This window comes from Saccostrea cucullata, unplaced genomic scaffold (assembly GCF_032062105.1).
Source record: "Saccostrea cucullata isolate Sc308-1 unplaced genomic scaffold, CSIRO_AGI_Scuc_v1 ctg259, whole genome shotgun sequence".
Classification (NCBI taxonomy): domain Eukaryota; kingdom Metazoa; phylum Mollusca; class Bivalvia; order Ostreida; family Ostreidae; genus Saccostrea; species Saccostrea cuccullata.
The window spans coordinates 193102-219329 of NW_026934432.1; the positions used below are offsets into that span (position 1 = coordinate 193102).

General features: G+C 31.5%; 2 protein-coding genes across 2 annotated transcripts; both read right to left on the reverse strand.

The window, feature by feature from the left end:
* Positions 1-1337: 1337 nt before the first annotated feature.
* LOC134240708 (uncharacterized) lies at positions 1338-8773 on the reverse strand. The gene is made up of 5 exons (XM_062722774.1): positions 8663-8773; positions 5935-6026; positions 4244-4486; positions 2465-2677; positions 1338-1474 (listed from the first exon to the last, which is right to left on the reverse strand). Exons 2-5 carry the CDS (start codon positions 6017-6019, stop codon positions 1338-1340), a joined length of 678 nt encoding a protein of 225 aa, XP_062578758.1. The 5' UTR covers positions 6020-6026; positions 8663-8773.
* A 9320-nt stretch (positions 8774-18093) lies between these two features.
* On the reverse strand, positions 18094-24710 carry LOC134240672 (uncharacterized). The gene is made up of 5 exons (XM_062722736.1): positions 24590-24710; positions 22059-22288; positions 20973-21117; positions 19835-19987; positions 18094-19710 (listed from the first exon to the last, which is right to left on the reverse strand). The coding sequence occupies exons 1-5, from the start codon at positions 24663-24665 to the stop codon at positions 19499-19501; spliced, it is 816 nt and encodes a 271-aa protein (XP_062578720.1). The 5' UTR covers positions 24666-24710; the 3' UTR covers positions 18094-19498.
* Positions 24711-26228: the final 1518 nt, after the last annotated feature.

A 26228-nucleotide genomic window follows, 5' to 3' on the forward strand; every position in this document is an offset into this window, starting at 1 on the left:
ATTTGAGCTTAAGTGCTAGTCCTTATCCTTATCTATTTCAGTCCGACACAAAGGAAAGTGGTTAACATGAAAATTATGTGAAAATCATGTAAACAAAATCTCTTTTTAACTTTAAGTGAGCCACTTTTGTCTGTGTAAAAACGCTGAATTAAAAGTAACCCAAAGGCAAATTACATACAATACATGTATGTAACGGTTGAAAAATAACACAACATATTATAATACTTTTAAATTATCAAAAATACAAGCTATTATATATACATTAATTTTCATAAAACAACAAAACAAATACATGTATTTTATACTCTAAATATATGTAATTATATATGCACCAATTTTGCTCTGAAATGATCAATAAAATGCGATATACAGCTGTACGTATAATTAATTTAAATCTATAAATCAATAAGATGATGCTAGGAAGAAATAATAATGCTCTTGGTGATTATGATGATGATGATTAACTTGAAGATGTTAAAATAGGATGGTAATAATCTGTTGGTTTATTAACATCATACAATGTACATGTATCCATACACACGAATTATATATAATATTGAGTATTACATGACTAGTACATGTATAATAATAGAACAATGTCTGCCTTTTTTTAAAACCGTAAACAGATCTATTTTATCTATATAACAAAAATGAAAAGTGATCAGTTATCTTTCGCAACACAAAACAATAAGTTGTACTTATAGTACTTTTTAGATTAATTACCCGAGTTAAGTAAACAATCATTTAATGAACAAAACATGCAATTTTCACATGTATAATGACGAGTATGAGGGAGGATTTGTTGAATCCCCACGCTCTTGATACGGAGGTGGAGGCTCGAGGATTTGTGAAACACCGGTTTCTTGTGATATACATGAATTAACCAATGAAACGTTGTTCATTCCAATTCTTGAAAAAGTATATGCAGGAGGAATATTACTATATTCAATAGATGGTCCTGCTTCTATCTCTTCAGTACTAGTCAACGACGACGGTGTAGATACTTGATGACTTTCTTCATTGCAGCACGAGTTTCGATAGAAAAAATTTTGAAACTAAAAGCACAAAAGAAATGACTAAAGATATATTTATGTTACAAATACCCTATATGTATCTTAAACATGTTTCGAATAAATGTGCATTGACATATGCTGATGAAATTAATACTTCTTCATTTGAAATACCTGCTTTGATAACATTTTCTATCATTTGATCTCTTATAATGATCAGATATAACCATACCAAACCTATAGTATATAATGGCATTTGCATCAACACATTTTCCTTGCATACTTAAGAAATCTGACATAAAGAAAAAAAAATTGTAACTTTATTTTTTATTTACCTGACGCATTCCTGAATCTGTTTCTCAATATCGGACCTTTCCGATTTCTGCACTTTATTACAATGAACACGAAAATGATAATACAGACGGCGGCCACGCCTACTGCTATCCCTGCTACCGTGGCGGTATCTATAATGACACACATGAAATACTTGACATTCATATATAATTAAACACAGTGGTAATATCAACAGTGAAATACATTAAATATTTAACATTCACATATGATTTAATACAGTGGCGATATTTGCAATGACATACATATATTACATGTATAAAATCTGATTTAAAAAACTTTTTTTCAATTCAGATAATCATTTAGCTGGAGAATTGTCTTAACATGATTACAGTACATGTACATGTATTGCATACAGAAGAAGAAAAACATACTTGTAATAAAACAAAATTAAACTGGAGTTACAAAGGTAATGCGTTTTCTTTGTACTAAGTTTAGACTTTTAATAATATCCAACACACGTTTTAGTTTTTCAGATAATAAAGATGAGGTTGTCAGTTGATGATGGAAGATGACGTCAAATATTTTCTATTTTAAACTTGATTTATTTTCTATCCCTTTTTTGACGTAAAGTGATATTTCAAATTTAAATACAATACAATATCTCTTAATATGAAGTGTTCTTAATAGATAAATGCAAAGACACATAGACGATAGTAATCAGTGAAATAGCACAACTTCTGCATTTACATTTTGATTTTGATAATTGTAAACTTAGATAATACAAATTATTCAAATTCAATGATTTTAACAGGGTTTTAAAGCTTTTTTTTTTTAAAGACATATCACTTTTCAAGACCTTATTGGGTTCTAGTTTTATATCATGTACTAGCTCCACATCCGTTGATAAAATTTGTATATGTATAGGGAAAAATTAATTTTTGAAACAAAAATCATGTAAACTCATATGTTAAAAACATGCAATTTTAAAAAAGGGTCTTTTGTGGTACTTTTATTAGCACTCTTGAAGGTGATTTTAAGGTATATAAATTTTCTTTCATCTAATCGGCCACATTTTACAAAATAACCTTCAAACTAAGATAAAAATCCATGCACTTGAAAACTCATTATATTCTATTGAATACATTTAACATGTCACATACGATTATAAGTTTTAGTTGCATCCACATAAAATATGAATTCCGATCGTTCTTCTCGGAAAGAGGACATAAAATCCAAAACAATGTAAAGATCTTCTCCTTGTTTTCCACAGAATTTAGTCGTTGATGCCTCGGTGCAAGAAAATTTCTGAAATTCGAAAAACAATGGGTGCATGCAAGTTAAAATGAATTGCACTGAAGATGATACTAAGGAACCTTTAAAAAATTCAAGAAAGTAACGTCTAAATACATGTATAAGTATTTGAGAACAGTAGAATTTATTAAGCTTTCTCTTATTTCGATTTTTCTTAGTTATGTCTTATAAAGTGATGAAAACATGTATATTTATAACGGGGATTAAATAAAGAAGAATTTTAACAGTAAAATTTATTTGCTATAGCTATTTTTAACATTAAGCATATTTCTAATATTTAAAAATTAATGAAATTTTCACAGAATCAAGAAGACAATATCTCGAAATTAAATTTCGTTTTATATTTTTCTCCTGGACATTAAGAATAAAAATAACTGTTGCCAATATGTGTCTTTTATCAAAAGTGTAATGAAAATATATTGCTATATGTCTATAGCATGATTTACCAAATTTACATAAATAATTTAACTTAACTGGATTAAGGATATATTAGTTATTTTCATATGCTTCCTATATTTAACTTTTTTAACATAATTATTTATAAATGACAAAAAGATACAAAAACAAAAATCGTTTCTTCCTTTTTATGGATTTGCTACAAAAATTTCATATTTATGATATTTTTAACATTTACATTTGAAAATTTCTCCAAGTCTTCGATTGTGTAAAAATTATAAAATCTATTATACAGTCTTAAGAATTATCGCCATTCGATTCAGCCATTTTCGCAATACCGCCATGATTTCCCAAGAACGTTTTTCCTCTATATAAAATTCTCTTTATTTACCGCCATCCGCCACCCTGTTTTCACAACAAACGTCCATTTTTTGTTAATTTGTATACTTGCATATACATGTACTACTGTTGTAAAGCATGTCTGTGCAATTAAGTAAATTAATTAAACAATAATTTTAACATGAACTGTTAGAACAATTTTGTTTTCTGTTTAATAAAATAATATCCATTTTTAGATAACGATAAATATTTTAATTATGCTTTTAAAAACAATGCAAAGTTTGCTTAAAAAATAATTATAAGTCAGAAATTGTGAACGTTTCATTAAAAATAAATATTTCTACTTATTTTTTTAATATATTACATTTTTTTTTTTAATAATATATATACATGCATACACATATATATATATATATATATATATATATATATATATATATATATATATATATATATATATATATATATATATATATAATTACGAGAATTAACTGTAATTTTGAGACAATAATGCGCCACCATTCCGCCAAAAATATAGTCCCTGCTAGTTTTCAAACACAGTTTACAAATTAAAATATAAAGTTTCATTCCTAGCCATATTTTTACTCCACTTTGAAAGTATTTGCTGTAGCAACATATCCATTTTTAGTGTAATTATTAAATAATGTATTCTTATTTGAAAATAAATATTCTACTTTTTTAAATTTTACTTTAATAATATTTATATAATACTTCAGACAAAATAGAACCTTTTTTTAAAATGATGATTAATTTTAAAACTTTTTTTAAAATGATGATTAATTTTAAAACTGTATTAAAGTTTAAAGATGGAATTTACAGAAACATATCGTATGATATTTTCTAGTTAGCCAAGAAATCAAATAAATTCATACCCTCAAAAACTGTACCATTAAGACTATTTCTAAGGGATACTTTCACAGTGCACATTGGGTCATGAAATTTATTAACGGTCGCACATATTTGAAATTTGTCCTTGGAATCTGCACCATTAGCTCTGAATCCTATGTGTGAACACCATACGGCACCATCTTTATACACACTGTCATAATACACGTAATATGCCGAATCCTCTATTATTTGCTGTGGTCGGAGAGAGCATACCTTGCCAAACTGAACTAAAATTAAAAATAAATAATAAAAAAGGACAATTCAAACAAAATGTGATTGTGAAACACTGATGCATCCCTTATGGCAGGTTATGGCAAAGATTCAAGTTTCTTAAATACAAGGCAACTTCAAGGTCAAGTTCAAGACTGTTGTTACCCTACTAGAGGCCTGTAACAAGAAGTAACATGTAGAATATAAAAGCCCTATCTTAAGGAATGTTCATTGAAATATAAAACCTCTAGAACCAACTTTTCGAAAATTATCGCAAAGACTAGAGTCTTTGGAAGTAGGTCAAACTTGACGTTCAAGGGCGAAAAGTTAAAACCGTTCTCACGTGAAAGAAAGGTATTGTCATAAAATGCATCTGTGTAATATAAATATGTATGAAAATCCTAACTCTCCATGTTCAAATGTTATGACTTAGGTTAACGTTATTCAAAAGTACCTGAAATTCAATTGTCAGGGTGAAAGGGTTAAAAATGTTGTTTCCCAAGGGAAGTTATTGCCACAAGGAATGCACATATGGAATATAAAAATCCCGGATGTACCCTCTTTAAGGTCTAAGTCTGGTAAAACTTTGTAAAAGTGGTTCAAGGTTGAGAAATTAAAAATACTGGTAAAACTGGAAAGATCTTGCTACAAAGTATACCCATGTGAAATATGAAAATCATAGCTTTAAATAAGCAAAATGTTATTATCAATGTTAGGATTCTTGCGGACAAACGGGCAAACAGACAGACACACAGAGAAAATTATATGCTTCCAAATCTTCAATTACTGTAAACCAAGTATTATACGCGTGCGATAAATATCCGCGAGTTCCGCGAGTATCATCTGCTCGCGGATATTTATCGTCGCGAACCAGTTGTTCATTTTCCCATGTTATGATTAGATATCTGCCCCCATGTGGAAGCAGGTGAAATTTAATTACAAACATTGAAAAAATATATAAACGAATGGCGAATCTAAAACTATTTGTCTAAAAATGATTAAAATGTCAATAATTAAGCTTGTGTTATTATTGTTCTTTATTGTCACAGACGAGTTAGAGATAGCCTGGTTAATTACGACTAATTATGGCCAAGTCCTGCTCTGTCCCAACCATTTACAATAATTGCCCTTTGGCTATGTAATCTTGTAAAGCGTCAATTCGAATCAGCATGAGGATCAACTTTAATCTCCCCGATTTTTTCCCCGATTTTCATTCGAGCGTCGTGAATAATGCGTAAGAAGTATACTCATGGTAACATTTTACCTGCTTTAGGTGCGAATAACAATGCACAGAACACATGATAATGCGTAAGCAGTACTCACGGTAGAAAATTAAGAAATGCTTCCAGCGGTCATCGCGAATAAAAAATCGTATAATAATTGGTTTACAGTACCTGGACAGAATTTTTTTTTTCAAAGATCCCATGTTTTGATTGCGAATCAGTAAGAAAATTGTTTTACTTACATATTTCATGTTCCTTTGCATCAACAAATGTAGAAATCAACACGATGATAACAATAATTACACAAGCTGACGGATGAATTACCATAACTGTTCTGAAATGAAAATACACTAGTAAAAATATTCAGTTCTAAAAGGCACAGATGTGAACAGCAAGTGTATCATATGTCGGTATTATGTCCAATTTTAATTTCATGCGTTATTATTTTTCTATATTGTAATCTTAAAAGGTTCAATTGATTTTATTGTTAATAGATACACCCGTACTTTTTTCAGATATCAGACATTTACACATATTGTGCCCCGGATCGAAATATCTCGGGGTATATTGTTCTTGTCGTGTCTGTCTATATATCTGACTGTCTGTTTTTCTGTATGATTGTTGTCAACATTAACCTAAACCATAATTTACTATCTAGTGGATGGAGATATGCTTTTATATTTCACAGTGGTATTCCTTGTGATAAAACCTTTCTTTGCGTACATAAAAAATTCTTGACCTTGAAGTTTGACCTACTTTTATATAAAAATACTTCACTTTTGATCGTTTGGAGCTAGGGCTTTCATACTTCACTTGTATATTCATTGTAACAAGACTTTTAAGCTGATACAAATGTTTTTGACCTTTAGACCTTGACATAAGAGTTTGGCCCACTTTTTAAAAACTTTAACCTTAGTCATGACTTTTGAACAGTTAGAACCAGGCCTCTCATACTTCACAATTGCATTCCTTGTGAAAGGACCTTTCTTTCGATTTCAACTTTTTTGACTTGAACTTTGAATTTTTACTTGCACTTGAGAGAATTCAACCCTCGCCAAGAGCTGCCATACGGGGGCATCAGTATTTCACAAATACATCTTGTTTTTAATTTCATTCTGAGCTTTCAGTAAGCATGCCGAGCATTTGAAGACTTAACATATGTTGTATATCAGAGATTTGGAGACTTCAAATTCGACACACTCCCATTATGCATAGAATTGTTTGGTCAATTCAATAGCTTTAAATGTAAATTCTAATGCAATCGTTTTGTAAAATTCGTTTTGATTGGCTAATGCACTGTCGTTTGAAGCAGTAAAACGAGCATTAACGATACTGAAAGCTTTTCATTGTGACGTCATAATAGAGCGACGCAAAAACATAACGCTCCATGACGTATTTCATATAACGGAGCTCAACAAAATAAGACGTAAGCAACAAACAAATGCATGGATTGCATTAGAATGGGAATAACTAATCTTCTAATTTGGTATTTGCGACCGTTAATGCTGATTTAACGGTCGCAAACTGAGTTTTACCGGCGACGCGTAAGCGTGAATTGTGACGCTTGATCGATCGAATAGACATTTAATTCTCACCCGTAGCAACATTCATAGCTGAGAAAATAACACATCTTTGGTAGTTAAAATCTTTTGTTTTCAAAATTACCTGCTTAATAACATGATTAACCAATTGCTATCACTTCTGTTGTGATTTTCACTTGTATTTTGCTAATTCAGCAGTTGACTTATGAAATTAGGTACATTTAATTGAAATCAGAAGAAAGTTTTCCTTATTTTTTTTTAATTTCCTTTTAATATGTGGTACTGAGTGTAAGTAACTTGATAATACACCCCGTTTTTTACTACCGGTGTAAAAGGTATAAGTGGAACAATATATTTATACAAAAGCATGCCCCGTACCGAAACACAAAGAAATATTGTCATACATACGCACGGTATTCAATTACTTGTAATTGTGTAAAGATCATTTCGCAGCATTCTTTCACACTCTAGTGGCCAATGCCGTTGATTAAGGATTAATGTTACAATTGTTTATCGAAGCTTAAGTTTCAAAGTATCTAGTGATTCATAATTACGCAGATTTTTTCCTTTCATTTTTGTCAGTTTGCTTTTAGTTTTAATTTGGAATAAAATGTATTTGGTTGAAAAAATTATACTGCAAGTTGACGCAGGAATTTTATTAACATAAGAATCGAAGGATTTTATGAAAAAGGCACTTAAAAATCCTAATACATGTAACAGTATGCTTATATTACATATACAATATATATATATATATATATATATATATATATATATATATATATATATATATATATATATATATATATATATATATATATATATATATATATATATATATATATATATATTAAGGTAATGATATTACGCGAGACACTTATTGAAAATAGCAAAGAACAAATCCCAGTTCCACATCATGTTAGTTACCAAAAAGATATAAATAATAATGAAACGTTGGTTAAGGGTGAAAGGGAACAATTTTTGCATTTTTATTGCATTTATTTTTAGGGCTATTTTGTGTGTAACATTTAACAAGTTTTGTAAATTAAGAAATTCAAGACTGTCTACAGTGTATATCAATGTATATTGAATTTCTTAAATAAAAAAAGATAATGTAACACATAGATATGGCCAGTTACCGGTAACTTCTATGTTAGAGTACATAATGTATCAAGTTTCATTATTGATTTTAATATTTTAAAAAAAGATACTTTAACAATAACACAATGAAAACATTCAAGAGCTACTCAAAGAAAAAGTAAGAATTTCTTTACAGGTCTCTCAGTAAAAATCTCCAGAAAAATCAGAAAAATAAATGTCCTCTTCTTGTTTCACTAAAGATCTGAATATAACCATACCCAGGTGGAAGTGTAAATGATAAATAAATAGCTAAGTGTTTTCATTTATAACAAAAAAAATTAATGCATACCTTCATTACAAATCATTTCCTGGCTGTAAAAAAGGAGTTAGACGCATTTTCCCCATTAATCAAATTAGATTTATAAATTCATAGTTCATCCGGTCTTTACACGTTGAAACCACTTTCTACATAATTTGAACCCCCTAAAAAAGTTAGTTTACTTGTTACAACTAAGCAATGAAAAAAAAACAACATCAAATTACATTTTTAAGGATTAATTGTGCAATTTTACTAGAGATATTAAGTAGCAGTCATGTATTTTTAACAAAAAGGGCGATTATTTTTTTCTTCCTGGTCACGACATTGACATATTTTTTTCATTGGTTAAAAGAATGCTAAATGCAACAATTCAAATTTCATTGAAATGAGGAGGAAAATAAGTAGGGCGGAAAATCTTTTTATATGCACCACTTACATGTTGTATTCTAAGATAGAGACCGTATCTTTATTGAACGTTTACTTTAGGGGTATATGTACATATCTTATGTGCCTCATTTACCAATCGTAAAAATCCGGCAACTTATAGAGAGGGGCCAACAAATGACCTTCTAGCCAAAAGAACCAGTTTGCTTAAAACCATTGCACAATTTTTGCCCTGATTTGCAATTAACAATACCCACTGCTCCTCAGTAATTTTGATAAATAAAAAAATCATTCTAAAGTTTATACTTATCTATATTTATCTGCTTATAGAAAGTTTTAATTTGACAATTGTGCAGCAGATTTTTCATTTAGGATTCAACCGATATGTCATTCATATCATGCAGTATTCACCTAGTGCTTTGATGTTCATACCCTGTCTGTCCCACTTTGTTGCACAATTTAGCAATTGTTTTGTGGTGACAAGAAAGTGTTGTTGCCATATATTAAAATCATTTTTAAGTTTATCAATCTATTTGTTCTTTTTTTAAATTATAACAAAAAAAAAATTAATTGACGAGAAGTTTAAAGTTTTTAAATCAAGTTATAAGAATATAGAACACAACCATAAATCAGAAAAAATATATTTCTTTTTCAAAAACAGGGAGCTCGATTGTCATGTATTCTATGAAATGGTTACATTTCTCTTCATAGACCACGATAGTGATTTTACTAAGTAAGACGTTATGGGTTTTTTTTTGCATAATCATTCAACAGATGCATCATAAGCCATTTTTTAAAAAAAAGTAAAGTAACGTGCGCGTACAATCAGAAAGTTGACGATTGAAAATGATCTGAACTCATTTCGCTTATCATGCAGTTTTTGTTGATTGCAGTTTTACTAGTAGTTGTTTGTTATCGTGCATTGGTCGCAGTGCTTTGATGTTGCAAATATTTTCATCTTCTCCTCAAGAACTTCTGAAAACCAATTTCGCCTATAAGGCATATCAATTCTAAGAATTCTAAGAATAAAGGGTAGTAAACATGTCACTTTCTTGTCCCCAGGAGGTCCTTGTGGTTTATGAAAAACAATTTAAATTGGTGTACACTTTTAAGATCGTCATTACTCCTGAATATTCTACTGTTAATGTGTTGGCATGATTATCAAAAGCAATGTCCACTGTACCTTATGCATTAAGGGTGGGGCTATTGGAAAAATATAGTGAAAATTTATTCTTGAAAATATTTCTGCTCCTGTATATTAAGTAGACAAATAAATTGCCCCTTCCGGTCCATTATAATTATTCCTTCCATTAAATTCCAGATCAGTGAAATTAAGTACCCCTGGATAAGGGATTCTCGTGTACGTAAGAGCAAGGTTCTACATATAAAAATAATTTTTATTATTAGGAAATTTTCTTATCTGTTCCTTTGTCTGAAAGATTTTTTAATTGCGTTGCTTATAATGATATACAAGGGTGTCTTCTAAGAGTTCATGGCCCTGGCTCAGGGGTTTCTGTTCAGAAGTAGAACATTGTTGATCATTTTGTAAAAAAATTAAATAAGTTCCTCAAAAATATTCTCTGCCTCTAGGTGTATGTATTTAGCAGTATTAGTAATCACAATTATAGTAAAAATTGAATTTTTCAACGGATTTATTTAGTCACTTAATTATCGACCATGACAAGGAGCACAAGGCGGATGGGACGCTCATTCCTCCATGGCACCTGATCCAATCTCTTATCTTTTGGAGGTCTGCGTTTGCTTTACTCCTATGTTCTATTGGTTGATGGGTTTTTGAGCCTAAAAACTAATCGTTATTTTCATTTATTTTATCCTTTCAAAGACGTTTCTCTTGAACAAGTATAAAAATCTTTCTCAAAAAAGCAAAAAAATCGCTTTTCCCCAATCATTGCCAATGTTTTGTAAAGATTCGAAAGTATGAATGACATGCAGAACTGTAATCACATTCTTGCAAACAAAAATTTTTTTCACGGTTACCTGAAGGGGGATTTATAGTGATGTTATTTTTACCCAAGATGTCAAAAATCTCTGTACACGTAGCAGTACACAGGAAGTCTGTGTTTGGTAATCAGGGTCAACATTACGTGTTTTGTGTCTAGTTTGAGCGAAACTACGTAAAATAATTATTTTAATATGAACTTTATTTTGTAAACTAACCGCATTAATCGTAATGTTTTGAAGGAAAAAAATATAAAGACTTGGCAGACTTCCGTTGTCGAGACTTTTTCTTGTAAACTATCCATGTACAGCCACGTAGCATCGTTTTCGAAAGTTGGGTGGGGGGCAGCCAGAGAAAAAAAATTACTTACCTGAAAAAATTGACCAAAAGAAAAAAAAAGTTCCCCAAAGCCGAAATCCTACTTCCGAGGTGGGGTTGGGGGGTGGGTGGGGGGTGTAGAAGCCAATATTTTTTCAATGTAGATTTCCTTCAGTACCAATTTCTTTTACCTACAATACTACATTTTCCTTATATCACACCCCCCCCCCCGTTGCTACGTGCCTGATGTATTCCTCAAATATTACCTCAAGGAATAGCCTAGAGGAAATCTCATTTTGTGGGAAAGGGGGTGGTTTTGACAAGGGACTTTCCTTATTCAATTTTCTTCAGATTCATGGCTTTTTTACCTTGTTACAAGGAATCCGTGTTTCATAAGGGGATGGGGATTTCTTTTTTATTTTGGAAAGATACTTTATAATGAAAATGCAAAATCCAATATTCAAGCATTATGATGAAGGTAAACGTATAATTACATGTATAAAGTTGATCGCTGGTATATTTTACACACTAGGCATTTGAACAAAACCAATATTACAGAATATCTGACATAAATTAAGATAAACTTGTGTGCACAGTGCTCATATTGTCAACAAAACTACCGCTACATACACGAAAATTTCAACTTTCCGCTATATTTTTCTTTCAATAAGACTATTGCCGACTACAAACCATTACCGCTACATATGTCCCGGCCAGCAATGCCACTGTAAATAAGTTCTATTCATAATGTTTCGTTATAATGATAATAAAGTTTTTTGTAGCTTCTAATTGCCGTTCTATAATATGTCCTGTTTCGTAGATCAAACAAACCTTCGACATCGAAAAAAATAAATTGTCATATGGGCTTCTTAAAGGGCACAATTACTCGGTTAGGATAGAAAAGTTCATGGATAATACCGTGAATTAAAATTGATTAAGTAGACATATTTATCTTGTTTATTTTTTGTTTGTATTAGTTGTAATTAATAACTGTTGGGTATTCTCAAGTATGAATTGTGCAAAGTACAGTGGTAAATAAGGTTCGCAAATTCGGAAACAAGGAATGATTCAAGACACATTACGGTATGACCCCCTCCCCCAAAAAATCCCATCAGGACTACCATCACTTACTAGCACATGTAGCTGGTGATAGCTATATATACTTGTAAAGTCTTACTACTTTTGAATAAAAGCATAACTTAAAAGATTATTTAAAATACATATGTATGATTTATCCTTTATCAGGTCACCATCAAATGCACATATATTGAGGAAGGATTATAACGCTATATACGTACATTCTGAAACATGCAATCAATGAGATTCCCGACACTAGAATGGTTCATTCTTAATTTAAATGGATTTTATAAACTTGAAAGATAATTATAAACATATGTGGATTTTATCTTGTGTGATTTTGTTTGTGTTCACTTGTTAAAACAGCTGTTGATATTATTCGCATCCTACGTAAATACTGTGTAAAATCAGCGTAAAATAATGAATGCTAATGTTGCATAATTTTCATTTCCGGACTTAGTATTTATAAAAAAAAAAATGAATATTGTTCCCACTCATTAACCGACACGAATTTAATACTGGACGGAGATTTTTAACCAATTATTTTATACACAAAAAATAAAAGTGGTTAATGCTTGGGAACATATTCAATTTCATCAACATTTACTGATTTTTCGTGAAAAATGAACGGATTTCACTGAGCAACCGCTGTTTGGTGTGGTATTATGACGTCACTGCAACATATTACGTCATTTTTATATAAGTTGAGTTTAGCTTTGATCTTATTGTAAACGAAACATAAGGGACTTGAATAAATAATGGTAGTTTAAAAATATATATATATATATATATATATATATATATATATATATATATATATATATATATATATATATATATATATATAATTTTCTGGCCAACAATTTCCAAAATATTTAATATTTTCAATTGTTCATGTGTTAACAAAATTTTATCGTTAGAAAGATTTCTCTTCAGAATCGATCACTATTAATTATCTTCACCTTTTCATTACGAATATAGACAGACGCTAGAGGAAATTCGAGCATTAATTCTGACATAAATTTCTGTACTACATCGTGCAGATTGTATAGCCTTTGTAACAAATAAAACATCTTTTGTAAACTTTATGCCGATAATGCTGAATATTTTTCTTATATCCCATTTCTTAAAAAAATAATTTTAATCGTCGGACGTCCAATTACGGCAAATTGAGCCGTTTTCTGTGGACAGTCTTTTTTCTACAGGTTTCGTGGACAATATAACACTTACAAGTAACATACAGCAGTGAAGTTAGAAAAGAAATATTTTATGATGTCAAAGTTTTAATAATATACGTACTTTCAATTATGTTTTGAAATAAAATTCAAACGCATGGAGTTTTCTAACCCGCGTGTATATACAAGGCGGGTACATGAAATGAAAGAGTTTGGTGTGCGACAAGGCAATTGTCTTCAAAACATGCAAACTCAGATTATCAGGTAGCACAGGTAGCTGATCTGCCAATCAAATCAGAAGCTATTGTTTTTCTAATGATTGACAGGCGGTAAATTATTGATTTTGAATCAGGTAGATTTTGGGGGCGTTCACATAAAATTGGGTGTTCAAGATATATAGTTCAATGAACATGTCAAATGCAAAATTTAACACAACTGATTTTTCTCCAGTAGAGTGATAAAGTAACGTAAAGCAACTATTATTTGCTTCATCTTTTATCCGCGATTCGTAAGTTTGAAATTGATCTGAAACGATTCATCTTCGAGACTCGGAGGAAACATTCTATACATTGCAAGGCGAAATAAATGGTTCGCAATGGTTCTCGATGATTAAGATTCACAAGTTAAAGTAGGTTGCGAAACTCGCGAATATTTCTCGCACACGAACAAAAGTTGGTCATCAGTATTGTCGAGTTAAATATTTCCCAAGACGAAAAAAAAGTTAAGCATACCTTGAGTCCTTTAATACTGCTTGGTTTGAAACTGGAAATTTAAAATTTCTTCCTAAGATTTCATTAATTATGAATTATTTTTTGTGGTTTATTTCACGTCAAACGTTTCACCAGTCTTGAATCCATACCACTATTACTAAACTGATAGTTACACCCTCTGACATGGATGATATACAATACCACACATAATAAAAATGACAATTTTGAATACAGGTTACACCATGGGGGAGAAAATGTACCTTTTTAGTCGGGATATTGTTTCATTGACATATTTTTACGGAATATATTTTCTTCCGGGTTCAGGTATTTCAACAAATAATGAATTAATAACAAATTTTTATACATAAATTATAAAATAATGTTTATCCGGATTTTAACTCATTTATCATCTGTTATCATTCAAATTTGGTTGAAAAAAATGGAGACAGCGGACAGTATTCCAGCTCTATAATAAGTCCATTCTAGATAACAATACAAAGCAGGAGCAGAGCATACACAGGCCTCTGAAAACATCAGATGTTGGACCAGGTGGTATAAGGAAGTAAGTATTCGAGGGGTCTTCATCGTCTGCTCCTTGTCATAATCGATAAAAGGAGAATTCTGTAGACAATTTGATAAGTTAATAATGGCCATTAACAATTAGATTGAATAGGCATTCAACTAAATGATACATTGTATTTGCTGACAAGGTTATTGTTTCGATCATAGAAGTTGTGAAATCAATATTTATATAAAACGAGACTGTTAATAGTCTTTTTTCATCAACTTGTATGTCAATCGCTTTTCTATTCTTAGAAAGTGTTCATACAAGTAAGTCCTCGTGTACGGATCTGGGATATCAAAAACCCATTTGCAATCAATAAAAGAATACGTATATTACTACATGTACACAAGAAAGCGTGATTGGCGATAGAAAAGTTGAATTCAACATGTTTTAATTATCATTATTATTTTTTTTTTGTTAAGATACAATGAACATCTTTGACTATTATAATATCCGAACACGAAGCAGACGTGTTAGACTCTGCAGTGTCTTTTATTTTTAGTGCACTGGGATATACGAGTTGATATATGAATTGAAGTTACTATATTAGTGGTTGATAATACGTTACATGCATATCTAAATGTCGATTTGAAGGCCATAGCAAGTGTTTTCTTCTTTTGCAGAAGTTTTTGATTAAATTATGCTCCAAATGAATAAAAAAAAAAACCCAGTCTGCGTAACTGGTACCCATGGAAACTAAATGCAGATGTCTGCAATGAAAATTACTCCTTCATTGTATGGCAATTAGCAAAAATAACTTTTAATTAACTAAGAAATTAAATAATCTCTAAACTGACAATGCATACTGTAAATCACTTTTTTTTCACGAGAACTTCATTTTCGCGTATTTACACGTGGCAGAGCGCTCTCGAAAATATGATTCTCGCGTATATTAGTATTCCTATGGATTATATGAGGCAATTACCACAATTCGTGAAAATTTTGTCTCGCCCATAGAGAGGCAATGACTCTCTCGCGAAAATAAGGTGTCACGAAAATGTAGTGATCTACAGTAATCAGGATCAAGTGATAGTAAAATTGAATGCAAATGACAGATCTAGAGCACCTAAAAATCCAGATATTTTACATCTCTAGTTTACTTATTCCAATTTATTTGTAACAAAAGTGGTTTTTTGGAGTGATTATAAAAAAAAAAACCTTGCCTGAACGATGGAGTAACTTCTCTCCAGATATCTGAAATATTTTCGAGATACTTAATACCTTAGCTTCATATCAGCAAGCGTGGATCCTTACGCAAGATGTGTAATAGATTACTCCGAGCATGGAATATCAGGTTCCCTGTTTTTTGCTTAGTGATACTGTGATCATTCAGTTTAAGACCTAAGTGACACCTCATCTTATTACAAATACTTGATGACGATATCCTTCGCCCCTCCCTCTTCTGTTGTGTGTTTACGAGTTCATATTAAAATCCATAAAGATAAGTCGTCGTGTCCATTTGGTATGGTTTAAATATTTCTGTGTTTTTGTGAAAGAAATTCGCCGTTTAAATTTTCCACATTAAGTTTTATACTCTCTGAGTCGATTTCTTTTACAGGAGAATAATTTATTGAAGTCTTAAAATTAAAAATTGTAAGTTCACCCTCGGAAGTCGCGAAGGTTGAAAAGCAATTCACAAGTAATGCTAAAAGTGTGTCTGACTTAAGAGCTTGTTTAGCTTTTGGGAGTCATCTGTTGGAAATTTTTCATACACATCACATGGTCCTCAATCGGATCAAGATTCTTTAATATTCACCTGATATTGTATACTTTTAAAAGTAGAAAAATGTACTTTTTCTGTTTCAGTATCCTAAGAAAAGAATGGCAGAGAGGCACAAAAATGTCCAAATTTCATCATCACTTCATGCGATTTCAAACAGGATATCAAACATGAGTCTTTTGCGTTTCTTTTTCATTTGATGTTATTGTATTTCTTCTGTTAGCGTGGAATCAATGTCTTGATCAGGTGCAAATTATTTTTCCATGACTGGTAGTTGTCCAGTCTTGAAACAAAGCCTTAAATATTTCTTAAAGTAAAAGTTACAGCCTGAAATACTTGGTTAATTTCAAAGCTATGGCAGGACAATGGCTTCAACCCTATTTCTACCTAAATCTGACGACTAAAATTGTATGATGTACATCCGCACTGTTTCGCTATAATCCAAGAAACACTGCCAGGCAGTTTACATGGACCTTTCTGAATTTTTTTTTAAAGAAAAATATGTTTGGTTGAGAATTTCTTTTCAATCTCAGAAATTAAGCTTTTGAAAAAAGTTAACAGGTAATTTTAACATATTTGTCTTGAAAATAATGTGATAACAATTTATTTGTTGAAATGCATATTGAAATACTATTTTAAAATGGATTGATATGCAATTTTGTGTTGAAGTATTAATATTTCTATCAAGAAATGTTCCCAGCGTAGTTCATGAAATGCATTGATTTGTTGAAACAAGTTGAATCAAGTTTACTGTAACTTAAGCGTGGAAGGAAAAAAATTCAACCATGCAATCAAAATCTGATCTTTATTTATAACACTTTATAAAATAAAAAAATAACACAAAGCAAAAATTAGTAATTTAATACTCATTATTATTATTATTATTATTATTAATGTGTTTTGTATACATATGACGAAACAATAAAAAAAAAACTGGTTTAAAAATTCCATATTTAGTTAAAATAGATCTCAGATCATTAAAAATATTGTAAATATAAACATGAAAAATATCATGAAGTTTGGAGACTAATATCATTTAAATTTATATGGTCCTACTATTATACTAATTAGTAAGTAAAAGTAAAATTAATGTTGGGTAACGTTCAAAATCTCAGAGTTTTTCTTGAGTATACTAGTATAAATTTGATTTTAAAGAAGCAAGAAACGGTATGTCACTCTATATTTTAGCAGCACTGAGGCTTTTTCTCTCTCAAAGAAACTTACCCTTTCACGCATTAAGATCTCTGTGTACAGTTCTCTTTTACATAACAATCAAATGAATAACATTTAAAAATGATAAGTAAACTTAACAAATAACGTGCATATTGATGATGCATGATACATGTATATGTATTCCAAAAATATTGTTTGGTAGGATCACAGAGAGATGTAAGTGTACATGTGAGTGGAAAAAACTCATTACAATCTTGTTAAGAACAATGCAAGGGTAGGTGATTGTAGACCCCCTGTTTTTGCAAAGATAGACATAATATAGGTACGCATTGAAAATTTGGGCTTTGGTAAAATTTTGGCTTATACCATCCCACCCGAACCACCACCACTATCAAAATAGTCTCCATGGTAACAACTTATAATTGCTTTTGACCCCTAAGATACATCTTCTATACTGTAGTTATTAATATTAATTACAAATATGCATCATTCTACCTTATTTTCAGCCTTGCTCATTCAATTCTTATAAAATGAAAATAATTGTCGCTGCCGTATAAAACGGAAATACACTTATCCTTATTATCAATCTGTAATAATTAATTGCAACCACCTTTCGTAACTTGATTGATGTAATATTATACGAATAGGTTTTTCTGGAAGGTAACATTTGAAATTGAAATCACTCGGAAAACATATCGGTCCTTGGAATGTCAAGTTCAACAGTAACTTGCAATATTATAATTATTGAAGGTTTCAGACGTATTTTGTATGTGTGCACATCTTGCAAAGTTGATGGTTCTAGACCTAGAATTTTTGAATTATTGATTGGATATGAAAAACAAAACACAGGTAATAAAACAGACAAGACTATCATAAATGTACGTCTGTCTAAGAGGTATAACTTGTCTAAGAGGGAATAACAATAACTGTATTTAGTTCAAAGAAAATTTAGCAGACTTAATATATCAATAATCAAAAATATAAATTTATATATGTAGGACTCCAAAGTGCGATGGTCACGCCAAAGTCCGATGGTCTGCGCCAAACCCCGATGGTTTGACATGCTAAAGTCCGATGGTACAGAAAACAATTAACGTCTATGACGTCATAGTACTACTGCTTAAGAATTCGATGCCTCGGCATGCCAATAAATAAATACAAAATATCATAAATACAAAGACTAACCCTCGTCTTTTGGATGTAGGTGCGAAACTAAGACTTATCAGTCGAAAAGTGAGTATCAACTCTAACCTAACTATTATAGGTGGGTGCAGGACTAATCTTAATCAGTCCAATAGTGTGCGAGGACTAACCCTAAAATTTCTCGGGTGGGTTCGAAGAAGCACCTTACTGTTCAAGGACTAACCCTTATCACTTCAGTGGTGTACGAGGACTAACTCTAATACCTCTGGTGGGTGAAAACAAAAAGCAATATCCGTAAATACACATGTGACACAAATACTGAATCAATAAATTTTGAATGCAGAATAAGGTAATGACGTCGGACTTTAGCGTCGCGCGTCTCATAGGAAACGAGCCATCGGACTTTGTCGTGACCATCGGACATTGGCGTCCGTAATGACAAGGAGCCATCGGGGTTTGGCGCAGACCATCGGGGTTTGGCGCGACCATCGGACTTTGGCGTCACCATCGGACATTGGAGTCTTACAAATATATTAAAAAAAGAAAAACTTAATAAGGTAAATGTAACATTAAAGCATTCATGGTTGTGTCATGCATAATTTTTGCCTTTGATTTCCTTTCACAGGTTTGAACAGTTTAGTCTAATTCATGATTTCATCATAACTTGGCGGGGGAGGAGCAGACGCTTGTTTTGGTGGTGGTTGCCATTCCACTGTTTGCGAGGACTGAATTGAGGACTGAGTACCATAATCAGTTGCATAAGGTGTTGAATAATTCGCTGCTGGATATGAGGTGATGTTTCCAGCTGGTTGTGCAGCAGATGTGGGATAGGGATAGGTTGGCTGAGTTATGACTGAGTAAATGAAATGAGTAAAGTCTTAAGAAGTACTGCCATTACTTGAAAATGATTTCACTTAAAGATTAAAATAAAAAGACAAAACATGCATATATTACTCTTTTGATCAGTTTGTGCTTACCAGAACTTGTTGTAACTTGACCAGTATGGGTGAGTACTCGTCCCACAGTCGGCTTTCTTTTACAGACACACCAACAGAACAGAGCAGTTAGCAACGTAACTAACAAGATGCCCCCGATTACTCCACCGATAACGCCCCAAGCTATGTCACTTACTGTAAAATGAACACTCCGAAGTAATAAAAAAGCTTTGGATGAAACATGTTTTTTATTTTGTTATTTAACACGCAAGTAGCACTGCATATTACTCAGCTTGTACTTGTATGGAATATTTTCAGTGTTGAATAAATTCAAAATTTACGCAGACATCGTATTCCACTCACGTGAATTACTTGAACTATATATATCACTCGAAGTTTTCAAATAATAAAATCTCGTGAATGGGAAAATCTTGAGATCAAATCTATAATTTTTGGACTGATTGCTCTAGTAATTTTTTGGAAGAATACAGGACTTACACCTTATATATGACTACAGTGTATATACTTTGTAAAGATAGAACAACAAATATTTGCAATTATTAGCTTAAAATGTATATTTTTTGGTTTTGTTGTCAAATAAAGGAAAACACGTGACAACATGTTAAGGGAAGAACTACATTGTATAAATTAAGTAATAAGAATTTTATCTTTTTCAATGAAAATTTTATCTCGAACAAGGTTTTTTCTGTAAATTTACCGGGTAGAGTTAGCGATTATTCTTAAACAATTTTTTCTCCTTTAACTTTTTTTGTTTAAAAAACTTAAGACATAATAACAATAAATATCTATTTTACTGATTTTACCTTCTCTAAATCATTAGTTATTTTGTTTGTTCAATTTTATTTAACAATTAAAGGCTTCAAATTAAGACCTAAAATCTGCACCAACATGTAAAACAAAATGTGCAGTTCGGGTTCTTTTTCTTGCCAGCACTTGCTGCGAAAATGAACCTCAATTTATACAATTTGATCCGAAAGATCAATTTCCATGTCTTGCAGTGGTATTCTAAACCCAAACGTACTGATCAACCCGTAGTCCTCGACTCTAAAAACAAACGCTCCAACTACTGAGCCACGCCGGCGTGTTGTAAAACAAAAGATCTGTTTTATGAATTAATAATACGTAGTTTATATACAGTTTCAACTTGTAAAATACTTACAATCAATCTTTTTACCAGTGATAAGAAATCTGAAACTGACACCGGTTGTTGATTTTCCATAAACTTGAGTGAAGTCTATGTAAAGTAGTTTACCAGTATCGGCACAGAATTTTGAGCTTGAATAAGAGCTTGAACAAGAAAAGGTCTGGAAAAAGAAATTGTTAGCATTAATCATTTTTCATTTACTGATCGTTGCAAAAACAGTGAAACACATCTTTTTAGAAAGCAATCTCATGTCCTCGTTATTGAATGTTTGAGGTATGTAGACTTTCAGTCTGTTTGGCTGTCTGTCTATCCACAAAGACTTTAACTTGCCCTAACTTTTGAATGGTTGGAGGTATGGCTTTCATACAATTTCAAAGTATTTCACATGTGTATACTATACTTCGTTACAAGGCCTTTCCTTTGATACCAATTTACATGTGTTTGACCTCTTTACCTTTGGGTTTGACCCACTTTTGCAAATATGAACAAACTTAATCTTTGGCCATAACTTTCGAACTTTTGGTGCTAGGGCATCCATAATTCATATTAGTTGCTACAACGCCTTTACAAGGACATAAATGTGTTCACCTTGCGTTCTACCTGGACTTCGGAGTTTGTCCCACTTTAAAATTTAAGTTATTTATCTTCATCATTACTTTTGAACATTTAGAATAAGGGTCTTCATATGATAAAGGTTTATTTCGTTTGACAAACCCTTCCTTTGGATATCACCAATTTTGAGTTTATATTTTACAAGTATATATAATGAGACTAGTACTTTTGTTGGATAATCGTGTTCATGTTTTGACTTTGGACTTTGATTTGCATTTGAGGAACTTATACATTCGCCAAAAGCTGCAATACGGGGGTACCTATGTGTTTCATAAACTTATCTAGTTTAAAAACTATTTTTAGAATTCTGTTCCTTTCAAGCTTTTTCCAAGAAAAATAAGCATTTTAAGTTTGAAAATAAATCTGAAAATAATTATATTATATTCATGTGAAATACAAGTCTGTTTCATATGATATTAATTGAAACCTTTCTTAAATACCAGTATTAAGTTGAATACGCTTATTTACAAAATGTCAGTAAAATTTTACCTTTAATTTTTTGCCCATGTAACCAGATCTAAACACTATTTCCACGCTGCAGTAATAATCCCTGAACCACTTCGGTGTAACACAGACTTGATATTCATCACTGAGTGTCTCCCCTTGTCCTTGGAAATACATGTAGGAACACGAGCTAACTCTTTGTCCATCATAGTTAAGATTAATTTGGCGATTCTCGTTAACTTCTTCGGATTTTGGACAGTCGTCTCCAATATTATCTTTACAAACAACAAAAACATTGTGTCAGGATCAAGATTTGTAGTGCTTGTGCTTTAACATGTAAGTTTCCGATTTGATTGCTAATTTCCACAACAATTAACTCCATTTGTTTCCAGCATTTACGAGTTATCAGTACATTTTAATTATAGAAAAAAAATGGAATCTTTAAAAGATAAGCAGAAATATCTTCAAAAAAAAATTAATAGTTTAATAGAAAAATGAATTTAAAAATCTTTGAATGTGCCTTTGACTAGGAAACTGCTGATATCAGTTCAGTATCAAAAAGTTCAAATATCAATGTAGTTCAGACATTTGATTTTCTATTAAGGCCCTTCCCTATTTCCAAGGGTCGCCCGCGTGGCGCAGTGGTTAGAGCGTCTGCTCTAGAGTCGTCGCGAAGTAAAGAGTCAATCCTTACGTCGCAGGTTCGAATCCCACTGTGGGACGTAGAGACCGGTCCTTCAAATGAGATCATATAAACCGAGGTCCAGTGTCGGAGTAGGTGCTGGCACGAAAAAGATCCCTCCCTGTTCACTGGCCCTGAGTGCCGAGTATAGGACAAAATTTGCAGCACTCCGCCGGCAAGTGGTGGCGTCTCCATATGAGTGAAAAATTCTCGAGAGGGAAGTTAAACAATATAGAATCAATCAATATTTCCAGGGACCAAATTGAAACGTATCACAAACTAATCTACCTGAGGATGATTTAAATTAATAGCACTGGTGTTCATGTTCTTAAGAAGATTTTTAATATGATTTTATACTACCTTAATATATAAATATGACTAAACAAGGCTTTGGAGTTCTTGGGAAGATTTTCAAAAAAAAAAATCTATGTATTCCCTCATGTATGTAAAACTCTAAGCCCCCATTGTGACCTCACCTTATCCCAAGGGGGCATTTTTGGAACAAATTTAAAACTATGTAAAAAAAAAAAAGTTTCAAAAAAGTTTGAGCTTTTCTGGCCAGTATTTCTTAAGAAAATGCTTTTAAAATGACAAAACCAAATTTCCCTACGCAGCACAGTTAAGGTTACAGTAAGGAGGCGGGGCCTAATTTGTACGGCAAATGTTTTCTATGACGTCACACATAATATATAAGGTCTTCAAAATACCACAAAATGAAATTATTTGCTATTTCAAACAGCTGGATAACTGTATACTACATACAAACTTACTATTACATGCAGTTTTGTCGTTTGTTAAATCCCACACAACAGTATACAAAACGATGCATCGATCGCAATGCACATGTCAATGTGACGTCATCTCGCAAAAATGACGCAGTTTGTACACAGTGAGAGGATGATCAAGTCACAGTTTTTACAATGAAAAATTTCTTTTGTTCTCAAATAAAATATTATTTGTAGTAAAATTAAAAGCCGTTACATTGGGTGCGATGTCTATTTTAGTATTTTATTTATAAACTGTACGTGCATTCTCCAGACAAGCGATACTGTCGTGTGTTTGTATGCAGATTCATTGAAAAAGAAATGGAAGGGCCCTGATAAATCGATTTATTGCAAGGGCATACCCTCAATGTATCTTGTCAAAATTTTACACATAAATTCAAGAAGCATTAAGATATTTGAAAAGTGCTGCGAACCTCTTGAAATCTTGCAAATAAATTAATTATAGCTATATTTAATGTAGTTGACCAGCAAAATATTAAACCTGCCGTCCAACAAATGAAATTTTACCAATTAAAAAAGGGAATCTATATAGGTTCGCAGCACTTTTCACAAACTACATATAGTGTTGAAAAAGATTATAAAATAAACTAAGATTTTTAACTTGGTTATGCCCTTGCAATATTGAAATTTATAAATGACCTATAAACTGCAAGTATAATTGCGAAAGTCATGTGACGTCGACATCACATGACAAGTCTAAATAAAAAATCTAAATGTCCCCAACATGTAGATTTAAACCATATTACATTTTTTTGATATCAGTGAATTCCTATAAAGAATCGCCCTTCCTAATAAAGTATGTATTTTTTCTCTTAAAAAATCGCCGATATTTCCATTTGTAACCTTAACTGTGCTGCGTACAACATATTTGTATAGTAATTCCCAAAGGAAAAGGGAGTGACCCTCTATTCAAACAAACTTGAATTCCCATTATCCAAGAATAATTTGTGTCAAGTTTGGTTGAAATACATCCAGTGGTTTTGGAGAATAACAAGTATCTTAAAATGAAAATCTGATATCGAAAAAGGGGTATCTAAATCACTTCATAGGCAAAACATAGATATCAGCTTTGTAAGTCAAGCTTTTAACGATAAAAAGAGAAAACTTACATTCTCGAGTCTGTATACTTTCAGCTACGTGACAGGTATAGTATGTCACCAAGAGGACGAAGAACCCAATAAACATCGTTTTCCTATAGTCTGGATGTCAATGTTAATGACAATTGTCTTCCTGCTCAAAGAAAAAATCCTATTACAATTAACATTTGTAAAAGCTTTGAAAGAAATATGTATATTTTTGTATTTTAAATGCAAATTTAATGTATACGTTGTATTTAGTATTTATTTGATTGAGCATGGCCCTACTAAATTTAAATATCAATGATCCATATCAAATATTTTTGAAACTACGTAAATGGTAAAATTAAACATTTTGAAAAGAAGATTAAGCATGCAATTTTCTAATCCAATTTCAAGATTAATTTTAGACTTAAAGCATATTTTTATGGATTAATTTTGATCTTAAGTTGCCTTATTAACTCTATACAGCTTGTGTACTGGGCAATACTCAAGCCTTCATGTGCACACGGATATCGGTACAATAAACGAATGAAATATACCTGAATATTGACCCTAAATATATTGAATATCATATAATTTGATAATATATATGTAATCATAATGTATAAAAATAAATACGTATAGGGATATCATCGTGGTTTTACCACATAGATATCATAACTTACCTTCGATTTTATTCTTATTTCGAAATGTAAACAAACACAATACCATTCGTGACGTAATCAGGTGCAATGTATGGATAGCCAATGGTACAGCTATGAATATATTCTATTTCTTCTTCACTATGCTTAGATTGTACTCTCAAGAATAACAAGATTTTTTTTTTATTTAAATATGACTAAGTAGTATAAAAATGGCTTTTGTAATAATAATATGCTAGTATTTTACCATCGTTCAGTTGATAATATAAAATGATAATTAAATGATACATAATACACACCGGAGAAAAGTAAATATTTACAAAAACAGGGCTTGTGTCCTGTATATACATTAAACAGTTTACGTTGCCCGTGTCTGCAAAATTAGGTTTTTCGGAAAACAGTATTCAAAAAATGGGCCGATGGAACTCAGATGACATTCGTAAGTATGTACGCCTCGAAAGCTTTAAAATATAGAAACTTTATCAAAATGCAGAACTATCTTTGTTGGAATAAGAAGTAAGTACAGGTTAACTACTAATATACAAGAACTTTAAACGGGGTGTTTTTTCAATCCACCAGGTCAGAAGTTAACTGCTAGGGGATTGAAAAAACCATTTATTACAAGTGCACAGGTCAGAAGTAAACTGCGGTGCAACTGAAACTATACACAGGTCAGAAGTAAACTGCTATGTAACTAAAACTATACACAGGTCAGAAGTAAACTGCTGGGTGTCTTAAACTATATACAGGTCAGTAGTGAACTGCTGTGCAAACAGGTTTTCATGTAAATACATAGTGATGTTTATATTTGGAAAATGTTTGTTTGTTTGTTTTTTTTTGCCTTGTTATTCACAGATATGTGTAGTGCCATGTATTAATCAAGTCCCAAATTTTCCAGCTGTGCCTGCTGGTTCTCATGTTTTGCTATTATAAATAATGTAATGTATGGGTCAAATGCAATGTTGTGAAAGCTAGTCTCCAAAAATTTACATCTGGATTAATTATCCTTTTTTACAAACGGAGTGAAT